General features: G+C 28.1%; 1 protein-coding gene across 3 annotated transcripts in view; it reads right to left on the reverse strand.

Moving 5' to 3' along the window:
- LOC141405224 (protein qui-1) overlaps positions 1-23,386 on the reverse strand; it is a 442,299-nt gene that overhangs the window by 145,056 nt on the left and 273,857 nt on the right. For all 3 annotated transcript variants that reach the window (XM_073989320.1, XM_073989317.1, XM_073989318.1), the window contains exons 10-12: positions 22,021-22,186; positions 3,520-4,438; positions 2,898-3,355 (exon numbers count right to left, since the gene is read on the reverse strand). In XM_073989320.1, coding sequence (XP_073845421.1) covers positions 2,898-3,355; positions 3,520-4,438; positions 22,021-22,186 — 1,543 coding nt within the window. The remainder of the gene's footprint in view (positions 1-2,897; positions 3,356-3,519; positions 4,439-22,020; positions 22,187-23,386) is intronic.

The raw sequence follows: 23,386 nt of genomic DNA on the forward strand, positions 1-23,386 counted from the left end.
TTTCGGAAAGAAAGGGTGCTTCTGTAGACCCTTTCGGAAAGAAAGGGTGCTTCTGTAGACCCTTTCGGAAAAAAAGGGTGCTTCTGTAGACCCTTTCGGAAAGGAAGGGTGCTTTTGTAGACCCTTTCGGAAAGAAAGGGTGCTTCTGTAGACCCTTTCGGAAAGGAAGGGTGCTCATGTAGACCCTTTCGGAAAGAAAGGGTGTTCTGAAGACCCTTTCGGAAAGAAAGGGTGCTTCTGTAGACCCTTTCGGAAAGAAAGGGTGCTTCTGTAGACCCTTTCGGAAAGAAAGGATGCTTCTGTAGACCCTTTCGGAAAGAAAGGGTGCTTCTGTAGACCCTTTCGGAAAGAAAGGGTGCTCATGTAGACCCTTTCGGAAAGAAAGGGTGCTTCTGTAGACCCTTTCGGAAAGAAAGGGTGCTTCTGTAGACCCTTTCGGAAAGAAAGGGTGCTTCTGTAGACCCTTTCGGAAAGAAAGGGTGCTTCTGTAGACCCTTTCGGAAAGAAAGGGTGCTTCTGTAGACCCTTTCGGAAAGAAAGGGTGCTTCTGTAGACCCTTTCGGAAAGAAAGGGTGCTTCTGTAGACCCTTTCGGAAAGAAAGGGTGCTTCTGTAGACCCTTTCGGAAAGAAAGGGTGCTTCTGTAGACCCTTTCGGAAAGAAAGGGTGCTTCTGTAGACCCTTTCGAAAAGAAAGGGTGCTTCTGTAGACCCTTTCGAAAAGAAAGGGTGCTTCTGTAGACCCTTTCGGAAAGAAAGGGTGCTTCTGTAGACCCTTCCTAAGGAAAGGGTGCTTCTGTAGACCCTTTCTAAGGAAAGGCTGCTTCTGTAGACCCTTTCTAAGGTAAGAGTGCTTCTGTAGACCCTTTCCAAGGAAAGGGTGCCACTGTAGATCCTTTGTTAAGAAAGGGTGCCACTGTAGATCCTTTCTTAAGAAAGGGTGCCACTGTAGATGCTTTCTTAGGAAAGTGTGCCACTGTAGATCCTTTCTTAGGAAAAAGTGCTGCTAAAGAACCTTCCTAAGGAAAGGGTGCTTCTGTACACCTTATCTAAGGAAAGGGTGCTTCTGTAAACCCTTTCTAAGGAAAGGGTGCTTCTGTAGACCCTTTCTAAGGAAAGGGTGCTTGTGTAGACCATTTCTAAGGAAAGGGTGCTTCTGTAGACCCTTTCAAAGGAAAGGGTGCTTCTGTAGACCCTTTCTAAGGAAAGGGTGCTTCTGTAGACCCTTTCTAAGGAAAGGGTGCTTGTGTAGACCGTTTCTAAGGAAAGGGTGCTTCTGTAGACCCTTCCTAAGGAAAGGGTGCTTGTTTAGACCCTCTCTATGTAAATGGTGCTTGTGTAGACCCTTTCTAAGGAAAGGGTGCTTCTGTATACCCTTTCTAAGGAAAGGGTGCTTCTGTAGACCTTTTCTAAGGAAAGGGTGCTTCTGTAGACCCTTTCTAAGGAAAGGGTGCTTCTGTAGGCCCTTTCTAAGGAAAGGGTGCTTCTGTAGACCCTTTCTAAGGAAAGGGTGCTTCTGTAGACCCTTTCTAAGGAAGGGGTGCTTCTGTAGACCCCTTTTAAGGAAAGGGTGCTTCTGTAGACCCCTTCTAAGGAAAGGGTGCTTCTGCAGACCCCTTCTAAGGAAAGGGTGCTTCTGTAGACCCCTTCTAAGGAAAGGGTGCTTCTGTAGACCCCTTCTAAGGAAAGGGTGCTTCTGTAGACCCCTTCTAAGGAAAGGGTGCTTCTGTAGACCCCTTCTAAGGAAAGGGTGCTTCCGTGGAAAGAGTGCTTCTGTAGTACCTTTCTAAGGAAAGGGTGTTGAAGGAAAGGGTGTTTTCGTAGGAAAAGGTGCTCAAGGAAATGGTGCTTCTGTAGATCCTTTCTAATGAAAGGGTGTTAAAGGTAACTAAAACCTTTTTTTAAGGATCATTTCTGCTATGGAGTAAATTGGTCTAATAACTGACGTGTCCTGGCAACCCGTCATTTGCCTTGGCTCAGGTCATCTTCCTATCATCGCCTCTGGAAACAAACCACCCAACTTCATAACCTTTGACCGCCGTACTTTTATAAACCATGGAAAATCTGATAGGCAAGGCTTCAGAGAATTTGCCAATCACCGCTTCAGATAGCTGCTTATTCGCTCAGATACGCGGGTAACTGAGAGAATTTTCTGGGACTTCATCACTGCCTGCTATATACCTGCTGGTCGAATACCAGAAATTAGAGCAGTCCATTCGACCGAACTTATGGTGGCTCTTAACCTATCGAAGACTACACCCACATCAGAGATCGTAATGTATGCGGAGATTGTACGATCTTGGTATCGGGTCCTATAGTTGATTCTTTCATTTGAAGAATTGCAAAATATACGCCGCTAAATCCAGCACTAGTTGATCTCTTATAAAGCAATAGGCAATCTGTGATTACCTGAGCCGGTATGGTATGCAAATGATAGAGCTACGCAGTGGAAAAATATTCAAATCTGCCCGAATACCGGCCTAAGGACTGAGGTAGATGATCCAAAGGTGTAATAAGGAGGCACATAACATATGTGGACCACCTTCATGAGGAAACGAATCTTTACCATTGCATCCGAACAATCATATGTTGCCAATGTAGTACCTACTTGAATGTTACCGCCGTGAACATCCCTTTCACAATATAGAAGACAGGCTTCTCCCACCCAGGCACGTAAGGAGAGATTTGAATGATCTAGAGAGAGGTTCAAAAGTATCATCGAGGACATATAGATCAACAAGCCTATCAGACAGACCAGAATGGTATTCATACTGATGCAGTTACTTTTGCTTAACTAAAGAATAACCCATTACTTTTCAGTCCCCTTGTAATGCAGAAAATAGCTTGTTTACATTACTTTGTCATTTAACAGTGATTTAACAATGAATATTGCACTTACCGCTGCTAATAGAAAATCAAAATTGCACACGGCAATTTGCTTGAATTTATCCAAATCATCGGAACGCATTAAATGATGCCAGCTCTCTTCGACGTGGCGCATGCTGTACGACACATCGGCAGCCATGGGATTATAAAATGTTGAGGTGTCATCATTGTGATGTGGAGCCGATGATTTACGACCGCCTCCAGCCGATGAGTTGTCTTTATCTTTGATTGTTGTTTGACTAGCCAACGATTGGCGATCACTGTCCCCATCACGTTCCGTACTTTCGTCATCATCTTCCTCCTCATCCTGATCATCATTTTCGGCGGGAAAAAAGATATTCGCAATGGCAATGTGCATGGAGCGAGTAGTGTTCGCATCTAAGTAACGGGTGCGGGTTAACTCCTTGCAGTACGGATAACGCCAGTGTATAAGAACTTTGGCTGACATGATTTTATCGCGCAGAAGGAAACCTTGAGGAGAAAAAGTGATAGAAAAATTAAAGGGGTTTTAGGAGAAGAGATTACGGTCTTAACTGCTGTGGTGCAATTTAGCAGATTTTTGCAGATCACTACTCCCTACAAATCTCTTTATTCAGAGAGCGACATAATGAACAAAATAATTTAAATTGACTTACTCATTTCCTTGTGTATCTTCTTAAACGATGAAAAACAGAAGTTGCCCTTTCCCGTTTCAATCTGGGCCTCTGGATCATCAATCGGCATTAGTAACTCCAATAATTCAGTTTCGGATAAACCAAATTCGGAGAGTGTCAAATATGATGCCAATCGTGCAAAACCTTTACGGCCATAACGCGCCTCCAACTGATCAAATTGCTTCTCCACAAATTGGGTAAATGTTAAATTATTGTCTCCATTTGATGAGTATTGTTTCCTCAAAACCGTTCGATTCTCCTCCACAGCCAAATCGAACAAATATTCCATTGATTTAAAACGATCCCTTTGCATGGGTGTAAATTTCAGCTGTTCCACAGGTGTGGTTGTTGAACAAACCAATTGAACATTCCACGGCAGCGAGGTGGGAAACCATGATAGGGCCGCAACAATATCACAATCGAGGGGATTTAATAAATGCAAATCATCAATGAAAAGAAAGAGGACATCGTTATTCATGTCCTCAATGCGTCGCAATAAATTCTGGAACCAATTATTTATATACAGCGGATCAAATGAGGCGTCTTTGGGCAGGTAGCCTTCGGGTATATTGTAAATAATTGATAACTGTTGGCAAATGACACGCAGCAGTTCTAAATTATAGGCGGAACGTGGTGTAGCCGAGGCGAAACGTATGACACGATGTACTCGGCAATTGGGTTGGAACCAGTTCTTAACATCCGCATACAATGCCGTCATAATTGCACTCTTGCCACTGCCGTGTCCACCATAAATGAAATAGGGCGCATGACGGCTGCCATTGCGAAAATTTGCCATTAAATTGTTCTTCAGCCGTTCGGGTACACTGGATTTTACTAAGGCCGCTGAATCCTCGTGTTCTTTTAGTATACGCAAGTGGGTGGCATGTTCGTGAAAAATTTCCTAGAATTACGAGAGAAGAAAGAAAGGAGGTTAGATGAAAGTAACATGAAATGCATTTGTTAACCTTCAACAGGGGGCATTTTTTTGTAAAGTTCAAATTCGAAGTTGTTTTAGGTTTCTTAAAAATATAAAATATAAAATATAAAATATAAAATATAAAATATAAAATATAAAATATAAAATATAAAATATAAAATATAAAATATAAAATATAAAATATAAAATATAAAATATAAAATATAAAATATAAAATATAAAATATAAAATATAAAATATAAAATATAAAATATAAAATATAAAATATAAAATATAAAATATAAAATATAAAATATAAAATATAAAATATAAAATATAAAATATAAAATATAAAATATAAAATATAAAATATAAAATATAAAATATAAAATATAAAATATAAAATATAAAATATAAAATATAAAATATAAAATATAAAATATAAAATATAAAATATAAAATATAAAATATAAAATATAAAATATAAAATATAAAATATAAAATATAAAATATAAAATATAAAATATAAAATATAAAATATAAAATATAAAATATAAAATATAAAATATAAAATATAAAATATAAAATATAAAATATAAAATATAAAATATAAAATATAAAATATAAAATATAAAATATAAAATATAAAATATAAAATATAAAATATAAAATATAAAATATAAAATATAAAATATAAAATATAAAATATAAAATATAAAATATAAAATATAAAATATAAAATATAAAATATAAAATATAAAATATAAAATATAAAATATAAAATATAAAATATAAAATATAAAATATAAAATATAAAATATAAAATATAAAATATAAAATATAAAATATAAAATATAAAATATAAAATATAAAATATAAAATATAAAATATAAAATATAAAATATAAAATATAAAATATAAAATATAAAATATAAAATATAAAATATAAAATATAAAATATAAAATATAAAATATAAAATATAAAATATAAAATATAAAATATAAAATATAAAATATAAAATATAAAATATAAAATATAAAATATAAAATATAAAATATAAAATATAAAATATAAAATATAAAATATAAAATATAAAATATAAAATATAAAATATAAAATATAAAATATAAAATATAAAATATAAAATATAAAATATAAAATATAAAATATAAAATATAAAATATAAAATATAAAATATAAAATATAAAATATAAAATATAAAATATAAAATATAAAATATAAAATATAAAATATAAAATATAAAATATAAAATATAAAATATAAAATATAAAATATAAAATATAAAATATAAAATATAAAATATAAAATATAAAATATAAAATATAAAATATAAAATATAAAATATAAAATATAAAATATAAAATATAAAATATAAAATATAAAATATAAAATATAAAATATAAAATATAAAATATAAAATATAAAATATAAAATATAAAATATAAAATATAAAATATAAAATATAAAATATAAAATATAAAATATAAAATATAAAATATAAAATATAAAATATAAAATATAAAATATAAAATATAAAATATAAAATATAAAATATAAAATATAAAATATAAAATATAAAATATAAAATATAAAATATAAAATATAAAATATAAAATATAAAATATAAAATATAAAATATAAAATATAAAATATAAAATATAAAATATAAAATATAAAATATAAAATATAAAATATAAAATATAAAATATAAAATATAAAATATAAAATATAAAATATAAAATATAAAATATAAAATATAAAATATAAAATATAAAATATAAAATATAAAATATAAAATATAAAATATAAAATATAAAATATAAAATATAAAATATAAAATATAAAATATAAAATATAAAATATAAAATATAAAATATAAAATATAAAATATAAAATATAAAATATAAAATATAAAATATAAAATATAAAATATAAAATATAAAATATAAAATATAAAATATAAAATATAAAATATAAAATATAAAATATAAAATATAAAATATAAAATATAAAATATAAAATATAAAATATAAAATATAAAATATAAAATATAAAATATAAAATATAAAATATAAAATATAAAATATAAAATATAAAATATAAAATATAAAATATAAAATATAAAATATAAAATATAAAATATAAAATATAAAATATAAAATATAAAATATAAAATATAAAATATAAAATATAAAATATAAAATATAAAATATAAAATATAAAATATAAAATATAAAATATAAAATATAAAATATAAAATATAAAATATAAAATATAAAATATAAAATATAAAATATAAAATATAAAATATAAAATATAAAATATAAAATATAAAATATAAAATATAAAATATAAAATATAAAATATAAAATATAAAATATAAAATATAAAATATAAAATATAAAATATAAAATATAAAATATAAAATATAAAATATAAAATATAAAATATAAAATATAAAATATAAAATATAAAATATAAAATATAAAATATAAAATATAAAATATAAAATATAAAATATAAAATATAAAATATAAAATATAAAATATAAAATATAAAATATAAAATATAAAATATAAAATATAAAATATAAAATATAAAATATAAAATATAAAATATAAAATATAAAATATAAAATATAAAATATAAAATATAAAATATAAAATATAAAATATAAAATATAAAATATAAAATATAAAATATAAAATATAAAATATAAAATATAAAATATAAAATATAAAATATAAAATATAAAATATAAAATATAAAATATAAAATATAAAATATAAAATATAAAATATAAAATATAAAATATAAAATATAAAATATAAAATATAAAATATAAAATATAAAATATAAAATATAAAATATAAAATATAAAATATAAAATATAAAATATAAAATATAAAATATAAAATATAAAATATAAAATATAAAATATAAAATATAAAATATAAAATATAAAATATAAAATATAAAATATAAAATATAAAATATAAAATATAAAATATAAAATATAAAATATAAAATATAAAATATAAAATATAAAATATAAAATATAAAATATAAAATATAAAATATAAAATATAAAATATAAAATATAAAATATAAAATATAAAATATAAAATATAAAATATAAAATATAAAATATAAAATATAAAATATAAAATATAAAATATAAAATATAAAATATAAAATATAAAATATAAAATATAAAATATAAAATATAAAATATAAAATATAAAATATAAAATATAAAATATAAAATATAAAATATAAAATATAAAATATAAAATATAAAATATAAAATATAAAATATAAAATATAAAATATAAAATATAAAATATAAAATATAAAATATAAAATATAAAATATAAAATATAAAATATAAAATATAAAATATAAAATATAAAATATAAAATATAAAATATAAAATATAAAATATAAAATATAAAATATAAAATATAAAATATAAAATATAAAATATAAAATATAAAATATAAAATATAAAATATAAAATATAAAATATAAAATATAAAATATAAAATATAAAATATAAAATATAAAATATAAAATATAAAATATAAAATATAAAATATAAAATATAAAATATAAAATATAAAATATAAAATATAAAATATAAAATATAAAATATAAAATATAAAATATAAAATATAAAATATAAAATATAAAATATAAAATATAAAATATAAAATATAAAATATAAAATATAAAATATAAAATATAAAATATAAAATATAAAATATAAAATATAAAATATAAAATATAAAATATAAAATATAAAATATAAAATATAAAATATAAAATATAAAATATAAAATATAAAATATAAAATATAAAATATAAAATATAAAATATAAAATATAAAATATAAAATATAAAATATAAAATATAAAATATAAAATATAAAATATAAAATATAAAATATAAAATATAAAATATAAAATATAAAATATAAAATATAAAATATAAAATATAAAATATAAAATATAAAATATAAAATATAAAATATAAAATATAAAATATAAAATATAAAATATAAAATATAAAATATAAAATATAAAATATAAAATATAAAATATAAAATATAAAATATAAAATATAAAATATAAAATATAAAATATAAAATATAAAATATAAAATATAAAATATAAAATATAAAATATAAAATATAAAATATAAAATATAAAATATAAAATATAAAATATAAAATATAAAATATAAAATATAAAATATAAAATATAAAATATAAAATATAAAATATAAAATATAAAATATAAAATATAAAATATAAAATATAAAATATAAAATATAAAATATAAAATATAAAATATAAAATATAAAATATAAAATATAAAATATAAAATATAAAATATAAAATATAAAATATAAAATATAAAATATAAAATATAAAATATAAAATATAAAATATAAAATATAAAATATAAAATATAAAATATAAAATATAAAATATAAAATATAAAATATAAAATATAAAATATAAAATATAAAATATAAAATATAAAATATAAAATATAAAATATAAAATATAAAATATAAAATATAAAATATAAAATATAAAATATAAAATATAAAATATAAAATATAAAATATAAAATATAAAATATAAAATATAAAATATAAAATATAAAATATAAAATATAAAATATAAAATATAAAATATAAAATATAAAATATAAAATATAAAATATAAAATATAAAATATAAAATATAAAATATAAAATATAAAATATAAAATATAAAATATAAAATATAAAATATAAAATATAAAATATAAAATATAAAATATAAAATATAAAATATAAAATATAAAATATAAAATATAAAATATAAAATATAAAATATAAAATATAAAATATAAAATATAAAATATAAAATATAAAATATAAAATATAAAATATAAAATATAAAATATAAAATATAAAATATAAAATATAAAATATAAAATATAAAATATAAAATATAAAATATAAAATATAAAATATAAAATATAAAATATAAAATATAAAATATAAAATATAAAATATAAAATATAAAATATAAAATATAAAATATAAAATATAAAATATAAAATATAAAATATAAAATATAAAATATAAAATATAAAATATAAAATATAAAATATAAAATATAAAATATAAAATATAAAATATAAAATATAAAATATAAAATATAAAATATAAAATATAAAATATAAAATATAAAATATAAAATATAAAATATAAAATATAAAATATAAAATATAAAATATAAAATATAAAATATAAAATATAAAATATAAAATATAAAATATAAAATATAAAATATAAAATATAAAATATAAAATATAAAATATAAAATATAAAATATAAAATATAAAATATAAAATATAAAATATAAAATATAAAATATAAAATATAAAATATAAAATATAAAATATAAAATATAAAATATAAAATATAAAATATAAAATATAAAATATAAAATATAAAATATAAAATATAAAATATAAAATATAAAATATAAAATATAAAATATAAAATATAAAATATAAAATATAAAATATAAAATATAAAATATAAAATATAAAATATAAAATATAAAATATAAAATATAAAATATAAAATATAAAATATAAAATATAAAATATAAAATATAAAATATAAAATATAAAATATAAAATATAAAATATAAAATATAAAATATAAAATATAAAATATAAAATATAAAATATAAAATATAAAATATAAAATATAAAATATAAAATATAAAATATAAAATATAAAATATAAAATATAAAATATAAAATATAAAATATAAAATATAAAATATAAAATATAAAATATAAAATATAAAATATAAAATATAAAATATAAAATATAAAATATAAAATATAAAATATAAAATATAAAATATAAAATATAAAATATAAAATATAAAATATAAAATATAAAATATAAAATATAAAATATAAAATATAAAATATAAAATATAAAATATAAAATATAAAATATAAAATATAAAATATAAAATATAAAATATAAAATATAAAATATAAAATATAAAATATAAAATATAAAATATAAAATATAAAATATAAAATATAAAATATAAAATATAAAATATAAAATATAAAATATAAAATATAAAATATAAAATATAAAATATAAAATATAAAATATAAAATATAAAATATAAAATATAAAATATAAAATATAAAATATAAAATATAAAATATAAAATATAAAATATAAAATATAAAATATAAAATATAAAATATAAAATATAAAATATAAAATATAAAATATAAAATATAAAATATAAAATATAAAATATAAAATATAAAATATAAAATATAAAATATAAAATATAAAATATAAAATATAAAATATAAAATATAAAATATAAAATATAAAATATAAAATATAAAATATAAAATATAAAATATAAAATATAAAATATAAAATATAAAATATAAAATATAAAATATAAAATATAAAATATAAAATATAAAATATAAAATATAAAATATAAAATATAAAATATAAAATATAAAATATAAAATATAAAATATAAAATATAAAATATAAAATATAAAATATAAAATATAAAATATAAAATATAAAATATAAAATATAAAATATAAAATATAAAATATAAAATATAAAATATAAAATATAAAATATAAAATATAAAATATAAAATATAAAATATAAAATATAAAATATAAAATATAAAATATAAAATATAAAATATAAAATATAAAATATAAAATATAAAATATAAAATATAAAATATAAAATATAAAATATAAAATATAAAATATAAAATATAAAATATAAAATATAAAATATAAAATATAAAATATAAAATATAAAATATAAAATATAAAATATAAAATATAAAATATAAAATATAAAATATAAAATATAAAATATAAAATATAAAATATAAAATATAAAATATAAAATATAAAATATAAAATATAAAATATAAAATATAAAATATAAAATATAAAATATAAAATATAAAATATAAAATATAAAATATAAAATATAAAATATAAAATATAAAATATAAAATATAAAATATAAAATATAAAATATAAAATATAAAATATAAAATATAAAATATAAAATATAAAATATAAAATATAAAATATAAAATATAAAATATAAAATATAAAATATAAAATATAAAATATAAAATATAAAATATAAAATATAAAATATAAAATATAAAATATAAAATATAAAATATAAAATATAAAATATAAAATATAAAATATAAAATATAAAATATAAAATATAAAATATAAAATATAAAATATAAAATATAAAATATAAAATATAAAATATAAAATATAAAATATAAAATATAAAATATAAAATATAAAATATAAAATATAAAATATAAAATATAAAATATAAAATATAAAATATAAAATATAAAATATAAAATATAAAATATAAAATATAAAATATAAAATATAAAATATAAAATATAAAATATAAAATATAAAATATAAAATATAAAATATAAAATATAAAATATAAAATATAAAATATAAAATATAAAATATATAAACAATAAAATAAAAACCTAAAATATTATATTTTATTATTTAATGCACATATGTGTGTATATAGTTCCTCTTGTCACTGTGGTTTTGAATTTCTTATATCACTCTCATATATTCATCATAACTCCATTTCTGCCACCCAATCCGAATGTAAGAAGCCAAAACTACAACTACCTTGAAAATTCATAAGAAATTGAGCGAAGCAAACAATTTAAAATCTAATGGAAAAATCCAATTTACTGAGTGCTTCCATGGACCGTTCTCTCGATGACGAAAAAGCGAAATGAAAATAAAAATAAAATCATCAACAACAACTGTAAACAACAAATGCAAATGTATGGCCATTCATTGTGGGGTGAGTTAGAGTCTCTGAGGTACCAACGATGTACCGAAGACCCAAATGGAAGAAAAAGTGGAAGACATTGCTGCTTCGAAAAGGACAAGAAATGAAAAATGACACACAGACACACACAATTTGATACTTGCATAAAAACAGTCATATCAAATATAAGTTATGGTTTCATAGCAGAGATGTGGGTAGAAGTTGACGGTAGAGGGAAAATCTTTAAATGACAACATAATATTTTATAGGTTCTAAAAATATTTAAATTTTCTTCACAGAGTCTCTTCCCCCATCCTTCTGCAAAGCTTGCTAAAACAAAACCTGACTACGCCAGTGTTTCATATGCATATCGCAAGACAGGCATTAGCATTCCATTTTCTAAGGAAATTGTGTCATCATTCTGGGCAATAGTAACCTACCATGTGTGTAGGTACATCTGTACGGATGTATGTATGAAGGTACGTGTGTATGTAGTTATGTATGTATGCATGACTTTCATGGAGGTCCATGAAATTTGGTTATAAATATTAAATATAATCTCAGCAAATTGAAATGGAACGAACACATGTGTCTGTGGCAATTGTAATGAAAAAAAAAAACGAACGCTAACGACAAACGTTGGTAAGACACTACTGCTAGTAGGGACCATTGGCGGTCGGCTTTGTGGCATGTGAGGCAAGGCAAGTCATTAAAATGGAATTGAAGCATACTGGCCCAACATGAAATGGTTGTTGGTTGGTTCTTTATATAAGGTTTTGGTTGTGAGGTTTCCACAAAACATTTTAATGAAAAGTGATTTGTATACTTGACGGCCGGGATAGGATAAGGGCAGCTGAAAAGTTAAGGAGAACATGTTTTCCATTTTATGTGTCATTTATTAAAACAAAAAAAAAAAACTACTCCTTTTGTTTTACTCTTTTAGCCCGTAGTTAGTGGGCAGGCAGGGTGGTAAAAAAGGTCTTTGCGGCAATTCACGTTCATTGTCATTATTTAATTAACTTCGTTGTCCTTTCATTTCAATTTATTAATTAATCTAATTAAATAGTTCATTTAAGTTTGATATTTAATTATAACGGTCATTTGAAATGTTAATTAAATTCGATTTTTTTTTGTAAAATAAAGTGTGTTGGTTTTATCCAGTGGTTATTTAGTTTTACGTTTTTAGGTTAATCTGTTTGGGAAACAGAAAACCTCTTGAGGCAATCTATAGGCAGTAAAAACTCTATAGACAACAGAAGACCTCTTGAGGTTTTCTAAAGACAGAAAAGTTCTTGAGGCCCCTTGAGGTCTTCAATATACAGAAGCCCACGTGAGGCCTTTTGTACGTTATGAGGTCTTCTATAGTCAACATGGAACTTCTCGAGGTCTTTATAGGCAAGAGAATACCACTGAAGGTATTCTATAGATAACAGAAGAGTTCGTCAGGTATCCTATAGACGACAGAAAACCTCGTCAGGCTTCTGCGGATACCAGAAGACCTCACGAAGTATTCTGCAGACAACAGAAGACCTCTTGTAGTACTCTGTAGACAATAGAACCCCTCTTGAGATCTTCTATAGGTAACAAAAGTTCTCTTCAGTTATTCATTAAATGGCAATCAACCTCTTGACGTCGTATATAGACTGCAAATGACTTGTTGGGGTGTTCCATAGACATAGAAGACCTATTGAGATATTCTGTAGACAGCAGAAGACCTTTTGAGGTTTTCTGTAGGCAGCCGAAGACCTCTTGAAGACTCTTATACGCAACAAAAGATTCCTTGAAGTATTATATTGGCATTAGAAAACTTCTTAAAGTCCTCTATAGAAAACATGCAACCCCCTAAGAAGACCTCTTGAGGTCTGCTATGGGCATCAAAATATCTCAAGAGGTATTCTAAAGACAAAAAGACCTGTTGAAGACATCTATAGACAACAGAAGGCATCTTCACCCTTCTTTAAACAGCATAAGACCTCTTGATGATTTTTACAGACAAGATATATTGATGTCTTCTATGGCCAACAGAAGGTCTCCCGATGTCTTCTATGGACAACGGACGGCCTTTTAAAGTCTTATAACAATGAAGGCCTCTTGGGGTCTTCTATAGATAGCAGAAAACAGACGACCTATTGAAGTCTTCATTTGACAACGGAGGACCTATTAAGGTCTTCTAAAGAAGGCCTCTTGGGCTCTTTTGTGGACAACAGAAGACCTCTTGAGGTCTTCTATATGTAACAAAAGTTCTCTGGAGTTATTCTTTAAACGACAGTCAACCTCTTGACGTCTTATATAGACTACAAAGGACCTGTTTCATAGACAACAGAAGTAGAACGCAGAAAAGGCATTCTGTAGATAGCAGAAGACCTCTTGAGGTAATTTGTAGGCAGCCGAAGACCCCTTGAGGTCTCTTATAGGCAACAAAAGATCTCTTATGGTATTCTATTGGTATCAGAAAACTTCTTGACGTTTTCTGTATACAACAGAAAACCTCCTAAAGTGTTCCATAGACAACAAAAGACCTCTTCAGGATTCTATGGACAGTAGAAGACCTCTCGAGGTCTTCGATGGGCAACAGAAGGCCTTCTGATGTCTTCTATGAACAACGGGGGAAGTTTTAAGGTCTTCTAAAGAAACCAGAAGACCTTTTGGGGTCTTCTATAGAAAAGAGAAGACCTCTTGAAATCTTCTATAGATAACAGAAGACCTCTTGAGTTCTTCTAGGGAGAACATAAGATGTTTTGAGATTTTCTATGAGATTAGAAGACTTCTTCAGGTCATCTACAGACAAAAGACTTCTTCTTGAGGTCCTCTATGTACAACATAAGACCTCTTGAGATATTCTATAGACAGAAGAAGTCCTCTTGATGTCTTCTATAGACAGAAGAAATCTTGAGGCCTTCTTTAGACAGGAGACGTGTTGTTGTTGTTGTAACAGTGTTTGTTATTATGTATGTATGTTCATTCTTCTGCTCAATCTGGCTCTGGGTCTATCTCCAGTTCCAGGAAAGTGGCCGCTTCGATGGGATGTAACCACAGATCCACTGGAGTTAGATGAGTAGGTTTGGCTGGGCAGTTGAAAAGATGTTTTGTGTTGTGCGGGCCCATGCCACATACTGGGCAGATGTCTTGCACGGCGCGGTCGATTTCCGCCCAATAAAAATTTAGGCGACTGCAATATCCCGAGCGTAGTTGAGCCAAACCTACTCTAGTTTGCCGTGGCTGCTGACGCTCCTCAGCTTCAATAGATGGGGGATGTATTTCGAGGACTTTATTCACACTATAATTGCTTAAGGCCTTGGCAACTGCATCCGTGTGAATACTATTTAAACCTGCTTGATGAGCTTGTTGATCTAGGGGTTCTCTCCTGTATCGTTGGACCTCTCCCTTTAGAGCACAGATATCCTTCCTGATTTGCCTGTATGTGTCGGGCCGACCCAAAATATGGTGATTGGGATGGCTCACACGGTAACATCCAAGCAGGTACTGCAACGAAAGCATTTCATTGTGTTGCTTTGCTGGAAGAATCTGTGCCTCCTCATGTAGATGGTCCACTGAAGAGGAGGCACCCTGTTGCTGTTCTCAGGGAGGCGTTCTGACAAATTTGAATCTTATCCCACTGCGTATCACATAAATTCGGGGACCAGACTGGCGCCGCATAGCTTACCATAGACCGACCTATCGCTTTATATGTGGTCAACAAGGTTTCTTTATCTGCACCCCATGTGCTGCCGGCTAGGGGCTTGAGGACCTTGTTCCTACTTTTCAGTTTGTCGCAGATAGCTATGGCGTGCGCGCACGACTTGAAAGTAGTGTCGAAGGTGACCCCTAAAATTTTGGGGCAGTTGGTGGTCGGAATTCTGCTACCGTCGACCACGACATTCAATTCTCTTCCAAACCTCGCTGTCCATGTGGCTGTAGATTTTGTGGCGGAAATCTGCATATTCCTCGAATGGAAAAAGGTGGTAAGATCGGTTAAATAGTTGTTCAGTCTCTCACAGATGTCATCAGGATAGGTATCCGACGCCAGGATCGTGCAATCATCCGCATACGTTACGATCTCGATGCCGTCTGGAGGGGGCGGAATACAGGAGAGGTAGAGGTTAAACAGTTCCGGAGATATCAACCCACCTTGGGGACCTCCCTGTTTCACTCTACGGGGCTTGGATTTCTTGTTCCTGAATCCCACATACGACTGGCGACCACACATGTAGTTGATTATCCAACGTTTCAAGCTTGGCCGGAGGGTTGTCTGCTCAATGTCCTCAAACAGAGTGGAGTGCCTGACTGTATCAAAGGCTTTTGATAAGTCAAGCGCCACCATCACTGTTCTATCGCACGGCCGTCTCTGGTTGAGTCCTTGACAAATATGTGTGGTAATGGCGTGCAGCGCAGTTGTCGTGCTGTGCTGCTTACGGAATCCATGCTGATGATCGGCAACTTAATAGCTATTTCTGATACTGGGGAGGACTAAGGCCTCAAGGGTCTTTGCTACGGGCGACAATAGCGAAATCAGCATGTACGATTCACTTTTGCTGGCATCCTTGCCGGGCTTCCGTAGTGGGACCAACCTGCCCATTTTTCAGACTTCGGGAACAATGAGGGTGGATAGCGACAAGTTGAGAACTTTAGTGAGATACTACACTCCCGGCTCATCCAGCTGCTTCAGCATTACCATTGAGATTTCATCCATGATTTAGCGTTCCTGATGGCATTGGCAACATCATCCATTGTAAACTGTGGAGGTTCCTCCTCGGCAGGAAGAGATCTGATGCAACGTAATACTCTTCTCTTCGCCCTGTCACTCTAGGGGTGCTCGACAAACTGTCGATTGAAATATTTGCTAATCCCGTCGCCTCAGCTGGGAAGTTTGGCCTTACTTCGCAGGGCTATGGCGAGCGGCTGCAGCATTGATGATGTCTCGGAACGTCCTTTCCGCTACCCGAACATCAGAAGGATTGGACAATTCTCTGAAGCGGTGATTGGCGAACTCTCTGAAACTCGGCCAATCAGCTTTCCCATGATTGACGAATGTGCGGCGTTCAGAGGGGATGAAATCAAGTGGTCTGATGATGGACACAATTATGGGGAGATGGTCTGATCCAAGGGAAATGACGGGTTGGCAGGTGACGTCATTTGTCAGACCAGGTGACACGATGGTCATTTCTGGCGAACTGTGACACGCTCCTCTAATTCTGGTAGGGGCGTTCTCATTGACCGAGCAAAACGTAGAGCTATCAATCTGCTCAGCCAGCACTATATCCCTCTGGTCGTTTCCGAAGGCCGAATGCCACATCTCATGATCCGCATTAGAGTCCCCCAGGACCAGACGATTATGACCATCCAAAAGCGGGCTAATGTCAGGCTTATAATCTGAGATACAGCTATTACTCGGCGGGATGTATACGTTCAGCAACTCTATATCTGCAGTTCCACACCTGACTGCTACCCCCTTACATTCCATGTACGGGTTATTAGAGACAGGCTCAAGCGAGATAGGTCTGTATTGGACAGACTGGTGCAATAGGAAAGCTAATCCCCCACCTCCACTTCTGGTGCGATCTTTCCTTAACACATTGTAACCATCACATTGTTGTAAGCTACAGTTTTTGTTTAGCTTTGTTTCTTGCACCGCAGCGACCTTGATGTTCTTCCGACTCATGAAATCTACTATTTCCTCGATCTTACCTCGGAGTCCATTGCAATTAAATTGCAAAAAGGATGCATTCTCTGGGATTGGGACAACAACGGCTGGTGTTAAAGGCTGCGTGTGCGGTTGTTGTCGAGGGGACTGCGGGGGAGTTTCGTAGTCAGATGACGAGGGAATTTCGTAATCCGACGACGACTCACTGGGGACTGTGTTAACGCAGCATGCAGCAACATAGTCCCTGTCGTAGTCCCTCACGCGGGCAAGTCCAGAGCAACCCCTTAGATGCACCCACTCCTGACATCTATTGCATCTCACCGAAGGTTGGATGTGGGTGAAGATGCGGATGTGACAAACTGAGGTCATATATATTGGTCCTGGATTTTCCTCCGTCCCGCAACGGACCAAAAGAATTCGGAGCAGGCATTCCGGGATAGGCTGCTCCCAACACAGAAAAACGAAACAAATAGAAACATATGTACACTGAGGTGGAACGATGATTTTGTGTTGTTCCGGGTCAATCCGGTACGAAAGAACCCGCTGCCGTGGGATTGGGAAACGTGTTGAGGCCTTCTATAGACCAAATACCCCTTGAGGTCTTCTTTAGACCAAAGACATCTTGCGATCTTCTTTAGACCGAAGACCGCTTGAGAACTTCTCTTGATAGAATACTTCTTGAGGTCTACTATGGACAGTAGACTTCTTACGTTATTCTATAGGACAACAAGAACATCTTAATGCCTCAAGAGGTACTCATGTATTCTTCTGTAGACGACGGAAGACCTCTTGAGGTCCTCTAAGACAACAGAAGACCTTTTCTATGGGCAACAGAAAGACCCTCTTGAGGTCTTCTACCGACAACATAGGACATCATGAGGTCTTCTATAGTCAACAGAAAACCTATTGAGGTCTTATAAAGACAAAAGAAGGCCTCTTGAGGTCTTCTATAGACAGCAGAAGACTTTTTGAGGTCTTCTATAGACAACAGAAGAGGTCTGAGACAACAGAAGACCTCAAGAGGCTTCTGTAGACAGCAGAAGACTTCTTGAAGTCTTCTACAGACATTAGAATATACCTTGAGGTCTTCTGTAGAGAACAGAACACTTTTGAAACCTTTAGGTCTTCTGTAGACAACAGAAGACTTCTTAAGGTCATCAGATGATGCCTTGAAGTTTTCTACAGACAACGGAAAACTTCTTAAGGTCGTCTATAGGCAACAGAAAATCCCTTGAAGTCTTTTATACTCAATCGAAGACCTCTTGAGACATCTTGAAGTCTTCTATGGACAACAGAAGACCTCTTGAGGTTTTCTATAGACAACAGAGAACTATTGAGGTCTTCTATGGACAACGAAGGATATATTAAAGTCTTCTATAGAAAACAGAAGGCTTCGTGGGGTCTTCTTAAGACAACAGAAGACCTCAAGATGTTTCCTTAGAGAACAGAAGACAATAGAAGACTTAAGGTCTTCTACAGACATTAGAATATTCCTTGAGGTCTATAGAGAGCAGAACACCTTTGAGACCTCTTGAGGTCTTCTATAAAGAACAGTAGACTCCTTAACGTCTTCTGTAGACAACAGAAGACCTTTTCATGTCTCCTATATACAGCAGAATTCTCTTTGAAGCCTTTTACAGACAATAGAAGACCTCTTTAATTATTTTATGGAGAACAGAAGACATATTGAGATTTTCTATAAACAACAGAAGACCTCTTGAGGTCTTCTATGGTCAAAAGAAAACCTCTTGAGGTCTTTTAAAGTTCAAATAGACCTCTTGAAGTCTTCTACACACAACAGAAAACTCTTATGGTTTTCTATAGATAGCAGAAAACCTCTTGAGATCTTTTGTAAAAAACTGAAGTTGCCTTGAGGTTTTCTACAGAGAACAGAAGACCTCTTGAGGTTGTCTATAGGCAATTGAAAAGTCTTTTGAAGTCTTCTAAACTCAATCGGAGACCTCTTGAGGTCTTCTATATACAACAGGCGATCTCTTGAGATTTTCTATAGACAACAGAAGATCTGTCGAAGTCTTCTATAGACCTCTGGAAGTCTTCTGTATACAACAGAAGGCTTCGTGAGGTGTTTTATATACAACGAGAATATCTTTTGTGGTCTTCTATAGTCAGCAGATGATTTCTTGAGATTATCTGTAGATAACAAAATACTCCTTGGTGTCTTCTGCAGACAACACACGAATTTTTGGGGTCTTCTTTTGACAACAGATCATTTTTTGCGGTCTTCTATAGACAACGGAACACTTTTTGAGGTCTTCTTTAGGCAACAGAACGCCTCTTGTGGGCTTCTATAGACACCATAATACCTCCCTCCACATAATGCACTGCTGAATAAAAAAAAAATATGAACTGCACCTTTCAAATATGTTCTGTTTTATTTTTCTTATTGTAAATTCTTTATGGCCTATTCAGAAATATCCTTGAAATGAAATTGCATGCTAGGCTCAATTTTTATTCTCCTGCTGCACATCTTGTTGCGAACACAAATACAATGCGCCATGAAGGTTACCTTTTGCCTTTTTTTGCTCTTGTTTTTTAGTGCAGGAATAATGTTTGCATTACATATTCGTTGCTTAGAACGATCTGCTTTGCCCTTAACAACAAACACAGACTTGTGACATACATACAAATTTATAAAGTAAGTATAGCGTATAGAAAAGAACATAAATATTATTTTTGCAATGAATGTGAGCTGGATGATAACTTGGAAAGAAAGATTCGCTTAAAACAACGCAAGAAAATTGCATTCGAATGGGTCAGTAAAAAATTATTGCTCAAAGGGGATTTCTTAATAATAATTTGTGGGAAATTTTTAATAATTTTAATAAAATCGGGAGCAAAAGTGTGTACCCCTGAAATGTTTTATTTATAATATAAAAATTAATCATACTTTTAAATATTCACCTCAGATAATGGGTTGGTACTGTTCTTAGGTGTGAATACTGTTTTGACGATTTTATGTGAAAGTAACTTCGCATTCGGTACACCTTAAAATATTTCCCACATTTTACAAATCCATTGGTTGAGTATACTTTGATTGCAATCAATCATCAATAACAAATTGAAATAAAAATTTTACATTTTCAAAGTTCTGAACATATGGAACCTTTAATATCCTTCCGGTTTCATACCAATCCATAAGTGCACACATCCATCAAATGCCACAACTACAAAATGAATTTTTCATTTTTTTCTAATTTAATTTTTTTTTTTCCCACAATCAATATAGTTTATGAAAATTTTCCATGTAATATCTATGGCATTGAAAAAGAAAAACTCAAGAAAAAAAAACAGAAAAACAAAACTTTAGCCACAAAAGTTGCTTTCCCAATTGTGGCAAATGTTGCATGCAAATAGAACGTGCAACGATGTGGGTTAACATACAAAAAAAAAAAAAACCAAAAATAAAACCTAGCAATGCAACAAACCAAATAACCCCAAATCACCTCCATTACTGGTGTGTTGCTGAAGCTATTTTCGAATGGATGGAGGGAAAAAAAGTTCACAACATTGAGGCGAAATGTTTGCCAGTCATTGCACAAAAAAAAGAGAAACAAGGGATCCAAGCCATGTTTACAAATAAAAACCCAAAAGGATGTGGCAGCCAATACAAGGATAAACGGTGGCTAAAACAACGAATGAATGGCCACCCTCCGCACATATTGCTAAGTGTGTGCATATTTTTTCCGGTCATTTTTTTCTAGTCTTGATCAAATATGACCAAACTTGTTGGCTACTTTTTTTCAACTTTATTTCCCATTTCCAAAAACCAAGACCATGATGATATGGCAGAGTGCGCCAGGAAATATTCAGCCACATTTTTCCTCTATGTTTTTTCTTTTTCTTCTTCTGTAATCTTTATGATTGATAGCATTAATGGTAGTTAAGGGCTACTATATTTTTCTCTGTATTCTTTGTTCCCTGTTATTCTTCATAAGAACGGCTTAGAGCACTTACTTACCTGTACAGTCTTTTTTCGGCCTTTTATAACATCCGGATCATTGGCAATGTGCTCTTCGATGAGGTGTCGCAATTTATCGAAGACTTTATTCTTGAATTTACTCAAATATGTTTCATGTTCTTCAATATCCGGATCAATGCCAGTTTCACAACAATTACCAGGTACTCTGGAAGAGGAGAGATAAAATTGAGTCAAACAAAGAGATAGGAAAGTAAAACAGTATCAGTCGACTTTGCCGACAGAGATACACCCTCAGCCAATGTGAATTGAATCATTCATATACGGATAGATCGACACAACTTTTGTGGCGGAGGTACCATAAGGAGAAGATCGATATCGGCCATTTCTCAAGAAGTATGGACTTGCCCCTGACAAAGCATTTACCGTCGTAATGTAGGCAGCGAATGCATGTTGCTTCAACAGAAATCAAAGTGATTCAAGAGCAGGGCTTCAAGTGAACTTATTCGAAATTTTGTGTGGGAGGTACCCAAAAGAGTGGACAAATATAGTCCATATTCAAACCTGATATACATATGGTAGATATATTAGTATGTGTAATGTATGGACCAAGAGTTACCATGCGCACACTTTTTTCGAACAATTTTGAACTTTTGTACGGGATGTACCTTAAGGAGTGGAGTGGGTTACCTTCGAACTTATACTAAGTTTGGACAAAATATTACGAAGGCCAAATGTTGGACCGAATCGGCAGATCCGTTCAAGAGTTATCTTGCGCTCCAATCACTACACACGGTGTCATAAGGGTTTTTTTTGCACCTTTCCGGCTATTTGCTCAGGAAGTATGGACTTGCCCCAGATAAAACTTGTACCGTCGTATGGGGGGCGTTGAATACAAGTTGGTAGAACAAAAATCAAAGCGATTCGAGGGCAGGTCCTAAAGTGAACTTTTGCGTGGGAGGTACCCGAAGGAGTGAATCGATTGAGTCGATATTGGAACCTCATCTAAGTTTGGTAGAAATTTCACGATGTGCAAAGTATGGACCAAATCGGTTATTCTCTTCAAGATTTATCGTGTGCACAAATTTTCCGAACTTTTTTGAACTTTTGTGGGGGAGGCACCGGAAGGAGTGGACCGATATTACCCATCTTCGAATTTAAACTAAGTTTGTTTATTACGAAAGCCAAATTTTGGACCGAATCGATTAATCCGTTCGAGAGTTATCGTTCGCTCCTACCAGCCAGACAGACAGACGACATGGCTAAATCAACTCCAAATTGTCTGAAACGGATTTCGTCCAAAAATACTTGGGGTCTAAAACCATTATTTCGATGAGGCACATTTTGCCCGTATGAAAGTGTATATACCCTCGTTAGCATAAATGCTGAGGGTATAAAGATTTAACTT

The sequence above is a fragment of the Musca autumnalis genome, unplaced genomic scaffold (genome assembly GCF_047663935.1).
Source record: "Musca autumnalis isolate F117 unplaced genomic scaffold, ASM4766393v1 scaffold_5, whole genome shotgun sequence".
NCBI classification, from domain to species: Eukaryota; Metazoa; Arthropoda; class Insecta; order Diptera; family Muscidae; genus Musca; species Musca autumnalis.